This window comes from Carettochelys insculpta, chromosome 4 (genome assembly GCF_033958435.1).
Source record: "Carettochelys insculpta isolate YL-2023 chromosome 4, ASM3395843v1, whole genome shotgun sequence".
NCBI lineage: Eukaryota > Metazoa > Chordata > Testudines > Carettochelyidae > Carettochelys > Carettochelys insculpta.
In genome coordinates, this window is record NC_134140.1 from 48,142,092 (window position 1) to 48,163,930 (window position 21,839).

Below are 21,839 nucleotides of genomic sequence, written 5' to 3' on the forward strand. Positions count from 1 at the left end.
CCCCTCTTCACAATGTTCGCATGCAAAACTTTTTTTTATGCTGTGTCACCCATCCATTTGGAAGCGAAACACAGTAATTTCACAGAATACTGCATATAAATTTTGGCAGACTAGGATAGCTTTCAGTAACTACACTTTGGCCAGACTCCAAATGAGGGGTTAAGAGATGAAAGGCTCCATATTGTTATCAATACACTGACACATACAAATATTTTGCAGGGGTAGGTGCAGGAGTAGTAGCACTCAGAAGGTGCATGGCTTCCCTATATCTCCTCCAAAATTTTAATTGCTAAATGAGGTGCCCCCATAGGCCCCTTCCCTGCCCCTCTGGGTGGCTCTCTCCCTGTACCTCCTCCTCATGTAAGCACCAGTTGCCCATTTGTAGGCCTTAGAAAAAGTTCTATCCCCCTCCCCATAACTGGGATCAAAACTCAGCTCTAGGTGACATTCTCACAGACACTCAATTTCTACAATTTCATTTCTGTGGTGGTGTGAATTTGGATGACAGCCCTTTCTGGGTCTGGGAAGACAGAATATATCCTCCACAGTGAATTAGATGGTGCTCTGGCTGGTGAATGTTATATGATTGGGGCATGGGACATACTGAAGAGAAATCTAAGGCTCTCACTGCCAGATTACTCCACCTCTCCATCATATTATCTGGACATTGAAGCTTTCTGTGCTGACTGAAGCATGATTATCTACCCAAATACCCACCATTAGGCTCTTCTGGGATTAAATATTAAAGCATTTTTAAAGTTAGTTTATTTTTTCCCCGAGGTTTAACATCCACCCCAACTTCAGACAGGTATTAGGAGTTCTGTTGTGAATGTCAGACAGCTCAAAAGAGCATCTTCAAGCAACTGTTGTAGTTTAGCCTCCTGTTGCTGAAACACTATAAAGGACTTCAGTATAATTAACTTCACTACCATTGCTAGCAGCTTAAGAAATCCATAGCTTCTAGGAGGCTGATGGAGTGGAGACAAACTGAAAAGAGTTGAAGAGATTGGAAGGTCACCCCTAAAAACTGATTAAAACAAGAAAAAGTGTCCTTGACACCTTTCCATTACAATCTACCACTCAGGCTACATCTACACTTGAGCAAAACGTCAAAACGGCCATGCTAATGGCCAAATTGGAGAATACTAATGAGGCACTGAAATGAATATTCAGTGCTTCATTAGCATGCTGCCAGCTGCAGTACTTCAAAAGTGCCATATTTTGCTCACGCGCAGCTTGGCTACATGGGGGTCCTTTTTGAAAGGACCCTGCAAATGTTGAAATCCCCTTAATCCTAGGATTTCGATGTTTGCAAGGTCCATTCAAAAAGGACCCCCATGAAGACAAGCTGCGTATGAGCAAAACACAGCACTTGCAAAATACTGTAGCTGGCAGCATGCTAATAAGGCATTGATTATTCATTTCAGTGCCTCATTAGTATTCTCCGGCCATTTCAAAGTCTTGCCCAAGACTAGACATGGCCTCACATTGCTGAGGAAAGAGCTAAGAAGAGAGGAAATAGAAATAACGTATCTTCTAAATTAGAGCAGTTCATCACATTCTTTTCTGCATGGAAAATAGTTTTGGTATCAGCAACAGGACTAGAGATCTGTCTGCAACTGGAAAGAGTAACTAAAACCAAATACAAAAATACAAAGGATGTTTAAATACTCAATTTGAAGGGTTCAGGAATGGCTGGATTGTTTGTTTTTGCTTTTAGAATTAGTATTTGATCACATTTTAGAATCTGAATAGGTAGTTCAAGAACTAAAACCACTAACTATACTTCAGGATAAAAAAGGGATGGAAGCAACACATGGTGGCTCTGGTGGAGGAGGTGGTAGCTCCTCTATGCTGCAGCAGCGGTAATTTTTTTTTTTTTTTTTTTTGCAGCGGGGGAGAGGTGATTTTACACACTTCAGTGGAATTCAGGAAGAATGGGTGGGAGGTCCATTCCCAATGTCTGCTAAAGGTTTACTGTTTTGTCATACAACAGGTTAAAAAAGATGAAAAATTTAACCCTATCACTCTCTTTATAGCTGAACAAATGTCTTAAGGACAAAAATACTCATCTACTGTCGTTAAACACTGACAATTTACTAAATACTTATTCCAGAAGGACTGATGTAATGCCTATCAAATAAACAAAAAACTAAGTACTTTAGCTCAACAGGTCTCAAACTACAGTTTGGGACCCCAACATGGATCACGAGTCCATTTAAATTGGGCTGACAGTGCTGTCTTAGACTTCCTGGGGCCCAAGGCCAAAGCCCAGGACACACCAGCCAGGACCCAACTCCATCTCCCAAGTTCAAAGCCCAAGAGCACGCATACTGGTTGGCAGAGCTCAGGTTACAAAGTCCACTCCCAGGGGCTGAAGCCCTCAGGCTTTGATTTCAGGCCCAGGGAAGTAGGGACTGGGCAGGCACAAAGTTTAGCAGTCCATCCTCAGGTGGTGTAGTAATTTGTGTTGTCATAAGGAGGTCATAGCATAATGAAATTTGAGAACCTCTGCTCTATCTGGTTAAGGCATACTTGGCTTTCGTCTGCAGTATGATGGTTTTAATTAATGCATCCCAGGACAGACTTTGTTCAAATTTACTAATTTTCCAGATTTCAACCATCAAATGGGCTGACAGTGCTGTCTTAGACTTCCTGGGGCCCAAGGCCAAAGCCCAGGACACACCAGCCAGGACCCAACTCCATCTCCCAAGTTCAAAGCCCAAGAGCACGCATACTGGTTGGCAGAGCTCAGGTTACAAAGTCCACTCCCAGGGGCTGAAGCCCTCAGGCTTTGATTTCAGGCCCAGGGAAGTGGGGACTGGGCAGGCACAAAGTTTAGCAGTCCATCCTCAGGTGGTGTAGTAATTTGTGTTGTCATAAGGAGGTCATAGCATAATGAAATTTGAGAACCTCTGCTCTATCTGGTTAAGGCATACTTGGCTTTCGTCTGCAGTATGATGGTTTTAATTAATGCATCCCAGGACAGACTTTGTTCAAATTTACTAATTTTCCAGATTTCAACCATCAAATGATCTTAAGTTAATACCTCCATTGTTAAAGCTACAAGAAATGTTTTCACACCCACTCAAAATTAAAAGTAATCAGTGAGGCACCAGAACTTTCAGTTTAGATGGCAACTATGACATTGTAGCCCACAGGGAATCTCATTTTAATTTGTCTTGTTGAATCATACTGCATGCGTGTCATCTGGCAATAAAACTTGTAACTTTGCTGTCCCAAATGGTGGATCATTTACTAGAAATACGCAAAGATACCAAAATTCTATACACTCTCCTTTGCCAAAAAACTTTCTGAAAGGAAGAAAAGCTAATACAAAACGAGCAATGTAACGAAAACATCTACATTACACCATTTATAAGAACATCTGACAAATAAAATAAGTGCTCAATTCACATCTTGTAAGTGTAAGAAAAATAAAGTCTGGTTTTGATAGCTTTAACATATAATTCTTAGACTGTTCTCCTCTGCCATCTTTTACCTACTTTTCTTGAGGCAGTCCATGTTCAGGACACCCATATAGGACACCAAATGTTTGTTTCATTCCTAGATTTTGATTTTTTTTTCATAGTACAGAAAATGTTGAAGTAAATTTGTAATTGGTTTCTCTGACTAGATCTGCTAAGTTTATCTGACACCCCCCTACTTTGCTTGTTGGCTGCCTTTGTAGCACCAGAATATTGCAGATATAAGTTAACAATGTATTTAAGAACTTACAGTAATTACTGAAAAAAATCAATGTATGTAATATGCACCATAAAAAGATTTTTCAGATAAAAGCTTCCTTCCTTCTCTTACTACCAAACATTTAGAAGTTTCGGATATTGTTCTTTGGATTCATGATTCTGTAAAACTCAAGCAGGAAGAAAACATTTCACTAGGCTGGCTGACGAAATAAGCAAGTTTTATCCACTAAAGTACAGAGAATAAATGCATATAAGGCATGAGGAATTTCATAAAACACTTCTACTAACATACGTTCACAACAGCTTATACAACCATACGGAGAAGGGACGGTAGAAAGTCCCTGGTGTGCTGAATGCCACTCTTACAGAGGACGAATGATTTGGGGCGTGCACCACATTCACCTAGGCACATTTTTTGTCCATTTTCTCTGTATTACCTGTTCAGTGTTGTGCTTAAGTGCTTTAGAAATTATTTTCAGTTTTCTTTAAGGCATATTTTGATGGAAGTACTTTGTTCTAATGAAAAATCAACTCAAAGACAGACTCACCCATAGCAAAGGTGTACATACATGTATTTTCTCTCAATATACAGGTGAATCTATTCATAAATTATGGTGGGGGGGTTGCATATAAAGAGGAAGATGTTTAAAATGTTGTAATCAACATCAGGTCTCTATACAGACTAAAATTTTGTCTGTGTATAAATCCATGAAATGCTAGTGACGGGTCAAATCCTGTCCACGGTGAGAGATTCTGTTGGGTTGAAATAAACAGTATTTATGAGATAGCTACAAGTTTTAGCATTGATTGTACTCCAAACACAAAAATGAAAGGCTCTATATTTTGACAAAGATATGTGTACATCTTCTCCCATCCATTCTTCACAACACATATTTCTTTTACATGATGGGAATGCTGCTTGAACAGTAATCTGATGAAAAACAATCCTAATTTCATATACATATTCCATGAGTTACTTAGAGCACTGTATGTACTGCAACAACTGACCATTTATTCTTACCCTGCCTGCACAAATGAACTAGTACCTGCACTACAGTGTGGATAAAAATCCAACACATTTCTAGTTAAACACGTCAGGTTTATCTACATGATTTATCAGATTGTGTTTCGTTACTGTATATATGTCTGTGGAAGTTTTAGCTTATATATTTTGATAGAATATAGACTAACATGGCTACCTCTCTGTTACTATACAACATATTTGTAGTGGGTATTTTAGAACTCTATAACCAGGCTTTAGATGTCAGTCAAAATGTTGTAAGCACATGCAGCTTTTAGATACCAGTATGAGGGTCAATTTATGAAGCACTTTGGGATTTCATGACATAATAAGTCATGTAAACCATACTCTATGTCTCAAAGTCCACAAATATTTCTCATGTGGGCTGGCCCGGGGCAGGGAAGACGACATTGTCCCAAAGGGACTGTGCTGTAAGTAGCAACACACACTCAACACAGGCCCATGTAACACTGAGATATAAAAGGGACACAAGAATACTAAGTCAAGCAACTGGGGTCATTCCAGATGTGAAGGAAAAAAGGTAAAACACAGCAAATATGGTTTAATTAAGTGGCAATCTTATTAACATAATTCACATGAAAAATACTCTATATTTGGTCATACAGCACAGGCCATCATTCTTTCCACATTCATTCCACTCCATCCCACCCCCCCCACCACCACCACTCAGGAGAGGGCTGCTGTTGACCCTTACACCTACCAGCCTGCCCTCTGCCCATTACTGAGACCCTATCATTCTACTCTCACATTATGGTAAGGGAGGCAATAGGAAAAGGGAGATCGTCCAATCACTCTACCAGAAACAGGAGAGATGAACTCCTCTTCCGAGCTTCATTAGAAGATGCCTTCTCCAAAGTCCATATCCAACTTCAGTTTTATGAGGGAACTGGATTCACCCCCCACACGGGACTCTTGTTATCTCTAGGCTGAAACAACTTGACCTACCCTTATTATCTACCTCAGTTCACACAATGGTCAATGTTGCATCTGAGCCAGCCTCTTCCAGTTGCCCTGGGCTTTGGTTACTACCCCCATCCCTCTCCCCACCTTCATAACTCAAAGGCAGTGAGAACCTTAAAGGAACCACAACCCCTTTTCTTTCTGTGGGATGAACACTACACTCAGATTGCAGTCTGAACAATAGCTTGGTTGAAATAAAATAGGTAGAAAGAAGGTGTGCATGCATGATGCTGAAAAGGACACGTTACTCAAAACAAAGAAGACATTATTACTTTGTGTAATTTTTTACTGATAAAACCACTGAGGTCAATAAAAACCACTGACTTTGCTAACATGCACCAAGTCTATCTGTACAGAATGCAATTTCTATAAAAAATTATAAATACAGTATTTTGAACAAAGTATATAACCTTTTTGTCTAACTTCTGGATTTTTTCCTGTTTTCTCCCCACTGAAATTATGCACACAAACCTTTAAACTTAAACCCTGACTTTCACATATTTCATAAATTTCCACAGATATGCACTAAATTACTAAGGAAAAAAACCAATATTGTTTAAGACAAAGGAGATAAATACCATATATTTTTCCCTTAACAGTAAAGAATGTGTACACAAGATCAGAGCACTTTTTGTCGATATTAAATACTTACTTTCTTAGCCTTTTAAAGGCTATATATAGCTTTGTAATAACTGACCTTACATATTACTATGTAAACTCATGTAGTTTCAGCTTCAACATTCAGAACTAATTTGTAGATGCACTCACATTCCAACATAAATTGGAAATGTATTGAGGAAAGTTATATGAGAACAATGAACATTTGATTTAAAATCTCATGGTTATGATTGCAACAATTATATGAATTATGGTTCATAATGGACAGGTAATATATAATCTAACATTTTGACGGTCTCATTAAAAAGGGCTCTAAATAAGAAAGTCACAAATATTACAAAAACTTTTCCACAAACAGATTTACATATTAGTAAATGTGTGCAATAAAACACAAAAGAGTGTTGTGCTGATACAAAAGCTATATCGACAATCCACAAAGTGATCCAGAGATACAAAGTGGATATCTGGGGATTTCCAGGGCTCTACCATTAAAATTCAGCCGTAGTATTAAATTAGTGAACACTTAATTATAAAAAATGCTAATTGATTTTTGGATTACTGCTCTAATAGTTTCTATTAGAAACTAAATTCTGTTAAATTATTTTGAAAATTACAGTAAGGTCGTGACATTCACAATTGCGAATGCTGCTTCCCTGGGGTTCCGAGCGCAGAGCGCCAGGGGCTTCCCCAGGGTTCTGGGGCCCCTGTATTCACAAAAATCAGCATTCATGAGGGTTCTGAACACAGAACCCTCGCGAACGTTGCAATCCTACCGTACTTAAATTTTCCTCTAGAGTAAATGGACACAAAGTTTCTACTTCCTAGATTATAGAAGGCTGAACCAAATGACAAGCTAACTGACTGGATCTCTCAGAGGAGAGTTTCTTTCAAATGGCCAGTCTTCCCATTTGATGCCTAAATATAAACCACACTGCAGCTATGTCTACGCTAGACTAAAAGTCAACCACAGATGTGCAATTCTCGCTATGCCAACTGCGTAGCTAAAATCAACACGTCTGCATTCAACTAACTTGTCTGTCTATACAAGGGAAGGTTGGTGGGAGAGTACAAGGTTCGACTGCGACACAGAGGTCAATCTCGCAGGTCGATCTTTTGGGGTAGCATAGACATAGCCTGAGGCATTACAGTTTATTGTCTCATATGCAATGAAAAGTCTCCCCACTTCTGAAGAATACTGTAGTGATAGCAGCTACTCTGATGGGAAGAGAGGGAACAGTGCTTAAATATAAAGCAAAGGAAAAATATTTAATGAAGTAAACAACATACAATTAAATATACTCACTAGTCCAAGAACATTTCACCATAATAAGCTGTATAAAATGTGGTTTCAAAAGCCAAGAGTTTAAACTTTAATAGAGCAATCTAAAAGTCAACTGATATACATTTTATGACAGAGGGCTATAATATTGTCCTAATGAGCATGCCAGCATTCCAAAAAACACTTCATAGATTTTAAAGCAGACAGCTTTTACAAAAACTAATTAAAACAAAACTATGCAAACTTCATATTTCGCTCAAATGATCATTCCTTTGTAACTCACCTCATGCTGCCCAAGGCATTCCCTGTAAAAAGGAGAAAAAAAGTGAAAGAATTGCAAACGGCTGTACTGCTTAAAACAATAAGGCATCTGAAGCAATGGGAAAGAATCTGTTATAAAACAGGGAGAACTGAATTCAAGCTGTCAGTTCCACAGATGCATAGAACTTTTGTACTACTTTCCAGCTACTTTGAGGGCATGTCTATGCTAGCAAGCTTACAGTGACACAGCTGTACTGATGCAACTGTGTCGGTGTAAGGTCTCCTGTGTAGCCACTCTATGCCAACAGGACAGAACTTTCCAGTTGACATAATTAAACCACAGTCACTGAGCTGTCATTGGTGCTTCTGTCAGTGCAATGTATCCCACTCACAGTGGTATTTTATTCACAACCCTGGGTGACATAAGTTATACCAAACAAAGTTCTAATGCAGACATACCCAATAGGTCCCACAAATTTAAGGGCACTCCTAGATATGGTCTCAATTAGTAGGAGTGATCAATACATTTTAGCAAAGGTTCTCCCTCATCTACTTATTCTAATTCCCCCCTAGTGCTACTTGTTTTCAGCAACAGTCTCATGGGGGGCAGCTCAACATGGCAACACGTCAAGGTCAAAGGATGGATCCAACATTCACACTGATTTTGTAGCACAACTATTTCAGTAAACAGTTAAGGTTTTCTTATCCTTGAGATCTATGAATTAAATCTCTCATGTTCCATTCTTATTTGGGTTCCAATTTATCACAGATTTAGAGAGACAATCTGCTAACTGTAATCAAGAATTAATTATTCCAACTACAGACCCTGCAAGGATATATGAAGATGCAATATATTAACTTTATTGCAGAAACTTTTCTGAATTATTGTTTCAAGCACAATGACCCCAATCTTCAGTTCTAGCTAACACACATATAAAAATTTAGGACAGACAATGGCATTTGCCAACAACTATTGTGTCACATCTGTTTGGTTTGCACACCACCAAACTGCTATGAAAGAAATCCCAGCCTCTGTTCACACGTGTTTTAAGCTTCTCTGGGCCTCAGAAGGTTACAACATTGTTTCCTTCCTTCATCCCTGTGGCATGTTTCCTGGGCACCAGCTCTAAGTCTGGTGCTCCTTACTGGAAATAGAGTCCCTGAGCCCACCTGCCTTAAGCCCCAGGGTCACGTTGGCCCCCCAAGGTACTCTGACAGCTTGAACACACCTTCTCTCAGAACACTAACAAATGCATGAGCCTTCCTGGTTACTATTTAACTTTCTCTGGAGGCATGATGTAGTTCTGAAGCATGTAACATACACATACTTTGCACAAAGTCTTACACATTATTTATTCTTTCATTACTCAGATGAAAAATATGGATTTTTTTTTAAAAAAATAAACTCTGCCTGCATTTCCCCAAACTCTAGATCATCCTTTCCTTGGGAGCCCTTTAGGGATCACCTGCATTTAGGATAGCAGTCTCCTCTAGTCCCCTGGCCTCAGCCAGTGCCTGTAGCAGCTTCCATTACCTTGAGCTAGTAAAACTGGCCAAAAAGAAACTTGGAAAGAATAGCTCCCATCTTTCTATAACCTTCCTGCTCTTTCATGTGACTCTCAGACAATTTGGATGCCTGATGACATCTCCCACAATAAACCAAGTTTTCCTGACAGGGATACGGCATATTGTTTAGAGCTATTCCATTTCAATTGAATAACCATGCTGATTTAGTGACTGTCCTTCCACCATCCTGTTGAAATTTTAGTCCAGGGGTCAGCAACCACCTACATGCGTACCAAGAGTGGCATGTGAGCCAATTTTCATCAGCATGCAAGGTGGGAATTCAGCCTCACTCCTCCCTCCTGCATGCAGCTGGGAGCTTGCTCAAAGCCATGACGCCTTGGATTAACAAAAGACCAACTAATGCTACCAACCACCAGCTAAATGGTAAAGCTCTGCATTTTAATTTATTTGTTAATCAAGCTGTTTTAAGTGGGACTATTAGTGACTTCAAAAAAAAAAAATCACTGGCACTTGGACTATAGAGATCAAAAGGTCAAATTCTGACACTCCGCCTTGGAAAGATTGCTGACCCCTGTTTTAGTCCAACATGGCAGTAGTAAACAGACAATACAGATGGACAAAGGGATGTACATTTACAATGAAGACAAAGATAAATACAGAAAGGTCATACACTGACACAGAATTAAAATGTAGTATAGATTTAATCTAAGTCATATTTCCTATGTGATGCTCGTCATGTCATTTAAATCAGGCTTTACAGGTGGTCATTAGCTGTGTGTTCCTCCTTTGCTGGTTAACTAACATAAGACACTGGATTCTACTTTTCAAAAGTACTGGTCATTCACAGCTGCAAGTGAAGTCAATGGGAGCTGTCCTTGGAGCATGAAATACTATATATTATATACTCTGAAAAGAAGTCTTACATGTTTCAAATGGGCACCCAAAATTAGTGGACATTTTTGATCATCTTTCTGTGTCTCAGTCTTTTATTTGAAAAATGTTTTTAACATAGCTTTTTATATTTGCTTGTACGTATTTTAAAATCAGGCACTTATTTCATTCTTCCCTTGCCTCAAGTGTACTGAGTAGACCATTCCTGGATGCTAGGCAGGCCACTGAGAGAAATTCTCCACCTTCAGAGATTTATACTGTTTCCACCAAAAACATAAGACAAGCTGCATCAGTACAAATCCTCGTAAAATTCTTAAGCACAAAAATATGCTTTCAAACATTATATAGCATCATAAAATTTGATATAATTTGAATGCAAAAAGCTATTTTTATACTTACGTTGGTATAGGAACCTGACATGGGGGGCAAGGTAATGCGGTTTGAATAAAAGCTGGCTCAGATGGCTGTTCCCAGGGACCAGCAGGTTGGTGCTGAAAGCAGAACAAATACACTGCTGTGTTTCTATTATATCTTATAAACTGTAGGGCCAACTGAAGCCATCTGTTTAGCTATAAATATCCATAATGCTCAAAAAAATCTTAGTTTTACCAGGTCTTTTTTCCCCCCTCCCAAATGAAGATATTCTAACTTACTGGAGTGAAGACACAAATGCAGCACACGGCTGGATAATTATTTCCTTTTCCAGCATGGATAAGAATGGAGACAGAAGGCCAAGGGGATTTATTATACCACAAGCCATGATTTCATTTCCTATCATATCTTGTTAACTTGAGTACAAGGGCAAGTCAAAAATTAGTCAAATCATTCTAAACATTAAACAGAGGCAAGATATGTAAAACTTAAATGGTGCTCTCTCATCTGATCAAATTAAATACTCTACTCCAGGAGTATTACTATATTTTAAAGTTATTATATTTTGCAGATGAAGTTTGTAAACTGAATCTTTCAGACTTAGTTTCCCATTTTGAACTGCTTCCTAATATTACAGTTTAGCAAATACCTAAAAACTAGCCTATTTTAATAGAGAGGCAAATAGAAATTAAGGTGACTGCTGATATTAAAGCAAATACATTTAATAAGCTTTTGTAAATAATTTTAAAGAACAAAATGGGGAAAGAGGAAAGAAAAGAGTCTAGATTTACCTGTAGAAATACATTAATTGTCAAGTATTAGTTATAAACAAGATAAAGAGCAATTAGATTTTAAACAAACCCAGTAGAAGCACAACCCTAATTTCATAAGCAAGGACCATGCAGCATATTTATCCCTAAATATTTATTTCTAGTAACTCGACTTTCCAACATAGCATTAGGGACAGAAGTGTTTCTCATTCTTCTCAAGAAGCAGAACGCCAACATCTTACCAAACCAGTTTGCTTCACTAGAGCTTCATCATGGCAAGAAGAAGGACACAAGTGACCACACTTTAACACCTTCTGGCAGGGCTGACGACATGGAGGGCAAGGGCCAAAGTGACAATTATGTTTCTCTTGGCTGGCATGATGGCAGGTTGGTGGTCGACTAAAACACAAAGCCAAGAATAAACACAATTCAAAACATGTCTGTGTGTATATGCATTAATACAATCAAAGAATTAGGGAACACATATTACCGTATGATAATTTTAAATACAACCAGTTATATTTAGCAGTGCTTTGATATGTCTATATACAGCTATATACACATATGGATTTAAGTAATTCAAAATGAATTTAACAAAGTGTCAGATTTGCTATAATAGAGAAAACCATGAAGTCCACTGGCACTTCAGGGGAAAGGTTAAAAAAAAAAAAAAAGGAAAAGAAAAGAAAAAGAAAATGCACCTAGCCAGTAGTAAAAATTACATATTAGAGAGACACCTTCTTCACCTTAGACCCTGAACATGGTTCAAAATTTACACAGATTATTAACCATATGATTACACAGCAGTACTGACTTTTGCCACTTCTGCCAGTGAATTCCAAGGTCAACAAAAACACTGTAGGGAAACACTTCTTCCCACATGGGTTCTAAGATGCATTAACCATTGTGATATACCCATACAAATACAGATAGTCCAGTGCATACAGTGTTTTCCAGCTCCAATTATTAGGAAGCAAGGAGGTAAAGTATCTAACAAGACCCAACTCTGCCCACTGCACAACCACTGAGTTCATTCTCAGGAGATTGGGAGGAAAAATCTCAAGTTTATTAAATGGGCAACAGGCATGGAAGGTGCTCAGGAACTGAACACAGATTACAATTGCCATTCCAGTGCTCTCGAATCACCAACCTTCCTCTGCTTTCTATTCCAATTAAACACTGGCTTCTCTTCATATTTTTGCTAACCAGCCTTTTGATTTCATGATCTCCTAATCTTCTCAGGACAACCTACACCCAAAAAATGGAAATTCAACAGCACCACCACCTCTTCTTTTGCCTACCAACATAAACAGCTCTATTGAGATCAGGTTGGCTCAGCTTTGACCTTTGCTTTAAGAGGAAAGTCAAACATGTCACTTTTTCCTCAGGACAGATGGATGAGCTATAAACTTGAAAGTGTTATGCTTTTCTTGGGAATTTTCACTACTTCTTTCTCTTCATCAAACAATCAAAATTTAATTTTTTCTGGATAAGAGAGCCATTCAACAGTTCCTATAGGTATAAGTCAGCACTGTGTTTTATTTCTATTACAGTCTCAAGCACAGGAATATGGAGGTCTTTCACAACATCATTGACAGTTACTCCCTGAACTTGTGCATAGGAAAAGTTTGGATGGAAGCCTTAAGTCTCCTTGCCAATTACTCTTAGGCTGTGTCTACACTACGAAATAAATTCAAATTGAATTCAGTTAGCTCAGTATTTCCACGTGACTGTCTTCACTGTAAGCACCAGTAGCTCAATTTTGGGTGCACTGATCTTGAGATTACAAAATTGCAGTTACCCGATGGGAATAGCATCAAGTTCAAATTCGTAACTTCAATTAAAGGCAAGTGTGGAAGTTGCACATCTTAAAAGCTAACTTATTAGCATCCAGAAGTGTCTCATATGTAACCCATAATGCCCCTCTCAGTGCTCAGCTCTTGCCACTGCTCTCCAGTAACAGGAATACTGTGAATTTCCAGGCAGGAGCAGTGAGACTTTAGCTGTGAGCTTATGTTAGTATGAGCGCCTGGAAATGTCTCTCTTTCTTTCTTTGCTATTAGCGCTATGAGCGCATCTGCCCATTTAAATAGGCCCTGCAGGGAGTTTGTGGCTCTGTTCCAGCAGTTAAGATACTAGCGCCTTTGCTGCCACTGCGGGGAAGTCTTCCCTGCTGGTTAAGATACTGGGGGCTTGGCTGCCACCATGGGGAAGGATCACCTCAACTGGACCCCCCAATTAACACCCGCCCTTTGCCAGCACCAGGCATTGCTGCCAGCAGGGAATAGTCTCCCCCAGTGGCTAAGGGGCTTGCTGATGGCAGGGAACAGTCTCCCCCGGCAGCTAATGGGCTTGCTGCTGCCAGCAACATGTCTCCCCCAGTGGCTAAGAAATTCAAGGTTTTACTGCTGCTGTGGGGAAGGACCACCTCAACTGGCCCCCCACCCAGAGAACACCCCCTCCTGTGCTATGCCCACACCGGACATTGCTGCTGCCAGGATATAATCTCCCTTGGTGGCTTAGGCACTTGCTTCCCCTGGGGAAAACTCTACCCTGATGGCTAAGAAACATGGGGACCTTTGCTGTTGCTGAGGAGAAGCCCATAATGGGGCTTGCTGCTGCCGGGGGAAGTCTCATGAACTGAGGCGGCTGATTCGCCATGAAGGGACCATGTCAACTGGGCCCTCAGCGCTTGGCTTTCTTCTTTTTTTCCATCCACCTTTTTTTCATTGTCTTTCTGACTTTAAAACAGTCCAGGCACCTGTATTATTTTCACGGATCACATGCAATGATGGGAGGCGGGATGCTCTGTGGACGGCCACTTGAGAACACAGTCATTGCATGGAAGCCTTATAGTGCACCAGAAAGCCAAAGACTTTCCTCAATACCAATATAGAGAACAGGGAAACCAAAAGATTTTTCTTCCTACACTTTCCTATCTTCTTTCTTCTCCCTTTAAAAAAAGAGTCTGGGCCCTTGCTTTCCTTTCAGGGATCACATGACTTCCCTTATTGAAGTGGGACAAGTGGATGGCCAGTTGAGAATACAGTTGCTGCACCCATGTTGGCAATGTAATGTGCATTGGGTGGGGGGGACCAAAAAGTCTTTTTTCCTAGACTCTTCTATCCTCTTTCTTCTAACTTTGAGGGTCCTTGCATTATTTCCAGAGATCAGCATAATTTTCAGGAATCGGGTGGAGAAAGGGATGAGTGAACTGGGGGATAGCGTCCCACAATGCACTGCTGCAGTAGTTGATGTTAACCAACGTGTGTGAGGCAGCAATGACTCAACTTTGCAGGGAGCACAGTGGAAGTGAGGATGGTCAAAATCAAACTTATAAATTCCAAAATTAGAAAATCAATATAAATAAATTCGACTTTATCTCATAGCGTAGATGTAGCCAGGAATATTTTCATTGCTCAGCTCGCTTTCAGAATATCTATCTCCATGCGTCCATCCACCATGGCCATTGGAATGTTTTCCACTTTGCTCTTGGCTAACACTACCAGTTTGCCACCCGCACCTTCAGTCTATTATATATAGGTTATTTTTACACCATCCGCTTCCCTGGAGCATCTAAGCACTTCCCATGCTGCACTAAGTGACATGACTAACATCTGTCTTATTTGATTTGTTCTCAATCCTCAGATTTTCATTCATTCTCATGGAGCTTCAAGAGAACCTACCAATTCTAGTAGCTCATTAGGATACACGTATCCAGACAGAGCCCTATTGCAGTGCTCATGGAACAAAGCTCTGTAGTACTATTCAATCTAGGGGTTCCTTTTTAATCAAACCAGTTTAATACATTTTCTTCTTTAATGCCCTGCTGATCCTGGACAGTAAAGCAGCAAATGGCCACATTTCTCCAGATAGTCTTTAGTGGTCAACTATAAAAAGAGCCACAACATGAAATAATCTGCACAAAGTCTGTGTCTTCTGAACCAATTTGTATCAATGTGGTGACACCCAGGGTTTATTTTCAGCTTCTACAATACTCACCTCCGGCCAGATGGTATGCTACTTCTTCCTCCAAGTAATTCCTCTTTTCCACTACCTGCATCTTCCTTCCTTTTCACACGTTCCAATTTACCCCATAACATAGCAAGCCTTTTCTTACTACCTTTTTCTAATTTCTCATGACGGATGGCAAACGCAAGATGGGACTTGCACCATGGATCCCCTACACTCCAGTGGGCTTAATTCCTTCCCAAACAAAACGATCATCAGTTGACTCAAGTCTCAGACCAGCATAGCCCTTCAGACATACAAGTTCCTGTATTTTCAAAGGGACTTTCTAATGCAGTCTGGGGGAATGGGGTCTACACCACCCCTATTTGAAGAAGGTGTTGCACCTCTTGATGCAAGTTTAGTTTGTGAGAGGGGTTCCTGAAAAGGGATGGGGTGGCTGGGTGGGCAAGGGGTTTTAAAGGGAACGGGATAAGATAGCCCTAATGGATAACCTCTAAGGCCCATTTGTCAGAGTTTATGGATGCCCCTTGATTGCAGAAAGATTGTAGTCAATGTGCAAACAATGTGATGGCATTTGTAATATCCAGTGTTGGAACCAGTGAGAGATTTTTGAGGCTCTCAACCAAATTTTCAAATGTTTATTGGAAGTTGGTGGTTGGGCTACTGTCATTGTCCTTGCTGTTGAGACTGTTCATGTGGTCTGTGCTGAGTGTAGGAGGGGTATCAGGATGTTGATGTGGTTGTTATCAGTACTGCCTCTTCCTAGTTGATGGAGTGTGGATTCCAAGGAGTAAAGAATGGCCTGTGAATCCTTCCTGGTGTGGAGCACTGTTGGATTTTGCAGCAAAATTTTTTTTCCTCATCAAAGGGGGAATCTTGGCAGCAGATTGGATTTCAGAGGGAAAGGTAGTGGCTGTGAACCAGGAGGCTCACAGGGAGTGCATGAGGTGGGTTGTGATAGTGGCAAGCGATTTCTGTTTGGGGAGAGATGGCGTGGAGAGAATGAAACCTGAAATTCACCCTCCTCATTACTGGAGAGCTACAACAGTGCTGGGGATATGTTGTGTGGCACAGAAGTTTGGGGGAAGACATCAGTGCCAGACAAAGGAAACTGAGGCATGGATGAGACCATGACGTAACTCTGGAGTAGAAACAGTGGTGCTGCCAATGTGGTTGGTGCCATGAGTTTAGTCAGCAACATAGTCGAAGCTGGTATCGGCGGTGCTGATGTCATGGTGTCAGGTTTCATGGCCAGTGTCAAGGTAAAGCTCAGTGCCACTTTCTTAGGCGGTGCTGTCAGTGTCACAGTAAAGGCAGGCATTTTAGATCCTGTAGCCCCAGTGCCAGGGTGATGGGTACTGGTTTTAATTGTCCTATAGCTAGTGCCAAGGGCATCACAGGTTTTGAGATGAGGTGTCTTAAGCAGCACAGAGGTGGATCTAGTTGGAGACCTGCCTTTTTGCATTCTGCTCACTGTGAGGCACCAATAAACTACTCTTTTTTTTTTTTTTTTTTGAAGAGTGTTTTGGTTGTAGGGACCGTCGGGGTGAAGGTGCCAACAGAGTTTGTTCATTAGGACCTGAGATGGGCCCAAGGGACTTTTCAACAAGTAATAGTTTGAGCCTCAGTTCCCTGTCCTGTCTAACTCTCACCTTGAGCCTCTTGCAGTATGGGCATTTTTGAAGTACCTGAGACTGCCCCAGGCAGCAAACACATTGGGAGTCTGTCTGTGAAACAGGCATGGCATCCCTGTATGAGGAACAGCATTTAAAGACTGGAGAACCCAGCATAGTGAAACAGTTGATAGGATTTTTTTTTTCCTCCCAGTAACTAGGCCACTAAAACTAGAGAGGCTAAACTAACTACTATTTTTTGTTTTATGCAAATGAACTGAGGGTTCCAGGCTGTGCAAGCATTACAACTTGCAATGGACGATGAGGCAGGCACTGCACGTGTGGCCCACTCTGGGCCTGCTGTGAAAACACTCAGATCAAAGGTGCCAGGATGGCATTCAGACCCAAGAGTGAAGCACTCATAGGGATATCTCTCAAAGAAGAACTGAATTTCTTTTCCCTTGACATGTAAAGACAGATGACTGTTGTTTTTAGTGGTATACCATACAAAAGTCTACCAAGCTATTAAGCTTTAAAATGAGCATATTAAAAATCAATAAAATAAATGTCCTGTGGATTTCAGGGAAATTTTTCCCCTTTCTCCTCTCCAAAGCCCACAGATTTCAGTGTATTTTTACACATGGGCTTTTTTCTGAATGTCAGTTCTATTGGTAAATGAAAATAAAATCAATAGTGCAAGGCATTAAGGCAGTAAAACCATACTTCAGTCATTAAAATGAAAACAAGGCCTCTACTCCTCAACATCACCAACTGTTTTGAGCAGTTAAGGAGGACAATTGTTGAGCTCAAAAGCAATGCAGTCTTTCAGGGAGAGATGAATAAGAGCCAGCTAGCTGAAGGGGGAACCTGAGCAGAAGGAACATTGGTGCAATCACCTTGCATAGTGGAGTATATAGGGGGCCACGGAAAGACTATGGTCTTACATACCACAAATTTAACATAATGCTTCCTTCCCAGAAATAGTAGTATACAAGCATTTAGATGCATTCACATTCTTCGGGTAATCCAACAACTAGAAACCAATGTGTATGTCCAAGTTTTCTGTACCAACCTGCACAGTTCTTTGCATTTTGGAGGTTTGGTGCTACGTTCTCTGCCACAGGGTACTTTGAGAATAGTTTTACCACAATTGCACAGCACATCTACTGTCTCTGGACATGGGTAGCAACTACCTAAAACAAACACATTAAGAGTGACAGTCAAAATATTCCATTGCTTCTAAAAATGACAGTTACCACAATTCTGAATTGGGAACTTTCTGTACAAGCTTGTCTACTCCGCATTGTCTGAAGAATATCTGCATGTTGATTCAAAGACTGAAGAATTTAGAGGGACAATTTGAGACTTTTGAAATAAACAATAAGTTTGACCATTCTATAGTGACACAAAACTTAGCTGAGAAAGAAAGTTCCTTTTGTAGATTTAAAATGCAAGACAGTATCAATGCAAGACAAGTCACCTTGACCAAATGGCACTTACATAATGTTATTTATATTTCATAGAGTCTTATGAATGTGAAGACAGATTACAGCTTTTCATCAATTTTTGAAAGGTCAATATAAAGAAAATCAGATTTCTGACATTTATAAGATGCCATTTTGCAGCTTTTATCATACTTGACAAAAATGCTAATTTGTCACTTACCAGCACAGAGGCTGATAAAATGCACCTCATATGTCTTCCTCCTTTTTAAATTATTCATATTAGGAAACACCAATACATATTTCAAAATAAAAAGGTAAAGATCAGAATAGGTTAGCATAATGTTTTTAAAAACCTTCCACTCACTTTATTTATCAAATACCAAATGCTAAGTTTTATTGTGTGCGCCACTGGTGTTACTAATTGCATAACAAAGCAGACACAAATGGAAAGATTCAGGTTTTCACCCAACATCTGTAATCCTATTTTCTTGTTAAATTTATGAAAACATGTTAGGTTTAAAACCATTAATGGGGATATAACTTTGTGGATAATTCTGGCTGTCTCAATGGTATCTGAGAAACAATACTTCTAGAATCAGGAGTCCTCTCACCAACAGCATAAAGTGTCCAAAAAGAATATGATAGAGTACAGTATTTAAATGAGAGAGAAAGAGAGAAACGAACATGTAAATATACAAAAAGCAGTTTACTACAGTAATAAAAAACACTAACAGACTGTACCACCACAGCATAACATTCATTTTATAAAATATTAAAAGCTATCCATCAAGACTAGCTTTCCAACTCTGGATAATGCGTGCACAACTTATTTAAAGATTTGCATGAATGGGGACAACTACTGGCATCCCTTTGACACATCTGGGGTTTCCAACCTTTTGCTTTCCTAAGTTTAATACATACTTGAGAGTCATTTGTATTTTCTGACTACTTCGGTCACTTTTCACCTTTACGGGAAGAACACATAACAACCATTGTGCACACAAAATATGCTGGACCTGCCTTCCAGTTATACAAGCAACAGAAATAGACACATTCAAGTTAATGATAAAAGGAACCAGTGCCATTTCCTTTGGGAGGGACACTTCTTCTGTCAACAGAAGAGACCAGTACAAAGTACCACAATAATGTACAAAAAGTACTTTCCCCAGGGTTTTCACAATTTTCTCATCTGTTACACTTATTAAAAGTGTATTAGTGCCAAAAACAGTGCACAGAGCATCACTAGAGTTACTCTTGGATTCAGAACTACAACATTTTCATAATTTGAAAGCATAAAATTAAGAGTTGCATGTGTTCGGGAGGAAGAACACCATGCATTAGGGGACACAGCATACAACTAAAGGAAAGAAAGAATTAAAATACTCATGAGGAATCACTTCTCCTTTAACACTACATTTCTTATCAGTTCTAGAAAAACCAACTTAATTTGTTCTAGATAGCACAGGTCTTACAGGTCCTTTGTACTCCATTTTAAAAAGACTGGAGTATAGTCACTCTCCTGCATTTCTCTAGGAAGTCACCAGTTCTCCAGAAGTTCTCAAAGATAATCATTAATGATTCCAATATTGCTTCAGCTAGTTCCTTAACTCCCATAGGATCAACTTTACCAGGCTCTGCCAACTTTAATACATCTACCTTATCTAAAGATTCTCTAGCCTATCTTCTCCCCTACCCATTTTGGCTTCCTTCCCCCTTGTTAATATAGGTTTTACTAATTATCTGGACACACGCACAATCAATCCTTGTTAGTGAAATCTGAAGCCAAACAAACAGTTTTCTTTTAGTTTTCACTTCTAAAGGTAATGATGCCATGAAACAGCTTGCATTTCAATCAGGTATTTTGCATTAAAGCTTGAAGACCTGATTTTAGTCCAAGTTATTCTCAACTGAAAGTATTCCTGACCATTTTATTATCTTTTCCTGCATCTTTAAATTAAGTTTTCTTACTACATGAATGTTATCTTGAAATCTTGAAACAAAACAAGGGAAGAAATAAACAAAAGGCTCTTTAAAATTCCCACATATTCCAAACCCTAAGTTTGGAATATTCCTAACCCTGTTCTTTCATCTGAGCACTCCTTTTATATTTATCGAATAAGCCTATATGAAAACCATTCATTAATAAAGTTGGAAAGAAGATGTAACACTCCAAAATGCCTCCAAATATACTATCAAAACAGGGCTTTCAATATGTGACACAGAATAAGCTACCCAGTGACACAGAAACACACACAAATTATGCTAAAAAGATCAAGGTCCCACATAAAGAAGCTATACAATTCAAGTTTAGACAGCAAAGTGAGACCATAAACCAGACTGTCTACAAAATAAACATCTCCAAAATTGCTGGAGAATTTCCCATTTTTTCAGTAAATGTTATGGTCCCATCACAGCATTCATGCACTTCTTAATGTGCAAAGGAATTGAAGAAATAATTTCACAACATTACCTAACTCATAAATTAACGTAAACAGTGTTCTATCCATCCAGGTAACTGTAAAACTTTACAGCCAAGCCTCATTTTATGACTCTCCCTTAAAAACTAAGGAATGCAAAGGCTTTTTGCAATAAAGTAGGTCTTTTGGAAATATATGGTAGAATATTACATATGAGATGATATTTTATTAACACCATTTTGAGATTTTGGTATATAAAAGAGAGGCAATGACATTCACAAAAGGGAGGCAATTCTTCCAGATAGTGAAGTGGAAAAATTAAAACATTCTAGTGCCAACAGAAACAATATTCCAACAGAGGCATCAACACAGCAGGAATTTTGCAGCTTAACCTTCTTACCTCTATGGCAAACTGAAGGGCATTTGTGATTTCGACATCCTAAAGTCCGTCCACAGAGTTGATCACAAGGTGGACAGTTTCCAGAACAACACTATAAAATAAAAACAACACTCCATGGAACTGGGTATTTTAGAATTTCCAACATATGTCACATTGGCTACGTCTACACTAGCCAAAATACATATTCAGCACCTCATTAGCATGCGGGCGGCCGCGGCACTTCGAAATTGATGCGGCTTGCTGCCGTGAGGCTCGTCCAGACAGGGTTCCTTTTCGAAAGGACCCCGCCTACTTCGAAGTCCCCTTATTCCTATGAGCAGATGGGAATAAGAGGACTTCAAAGTAGGCGGGATCCTTTTGAAAAGGAGCCCCGTCTGGACGAGCCGCGCCAATTTCAAAGTGCCGCGGCCGCCCGCATGCTAATGAGGTGCTGAATATGTATTTCAGCGCTTCATTAGTAAACTTCGAAATGGCCATTTCGAAGTTTGGGGCTAGTGTAGACACGGCCATTCTTACAATGCCATATGTATGAGAGACAGCAGAAGTACGAAACCTGAGCACTCTA

The 21,839-nt window shown here is 39.7% G+C and overlaps 1 protein-coding gene across 3 annotated transcripts in view; it reads right to left on the minus strand.

Annotated features, from left to right (window-relative positions):
• NFXL1 (nuclear transcription factor, X-box binding like 1) overlaps positions 1-21,839 on the minus strand; it is a 79,986-nt gene that overhangs the window by 31,426 nt on the left and 26,721 nt on the right. For all 3 annotated transcript variants that reach the window (XM_074992728.1, XM_074992727.1, XM_074992729.1), the window contains 5 exons: positions 21,275-21,365; positions 18,085-18,205; positions 11,670-11,826; positions 10,685-10,776; positions 7,890-7,911 (listed from right to left, as the gene is read on the minus strand). In XM_074992728.1, the coding sequence (XP_074848829.1) occupies positions 7,890-7,911; positions 10,685-10,776; positions 11,670-11,826; positions 18,085-18,205; positions 21,275-21,365 (483 nt within the window). The remainder of the gene's footprint in view (positions 1-7,889; positions 7,912-10,684; positions 10,777-11,669; positions 11,827-18,084; positions 18,206-21,274; positions 21,366-21,839) is intronic.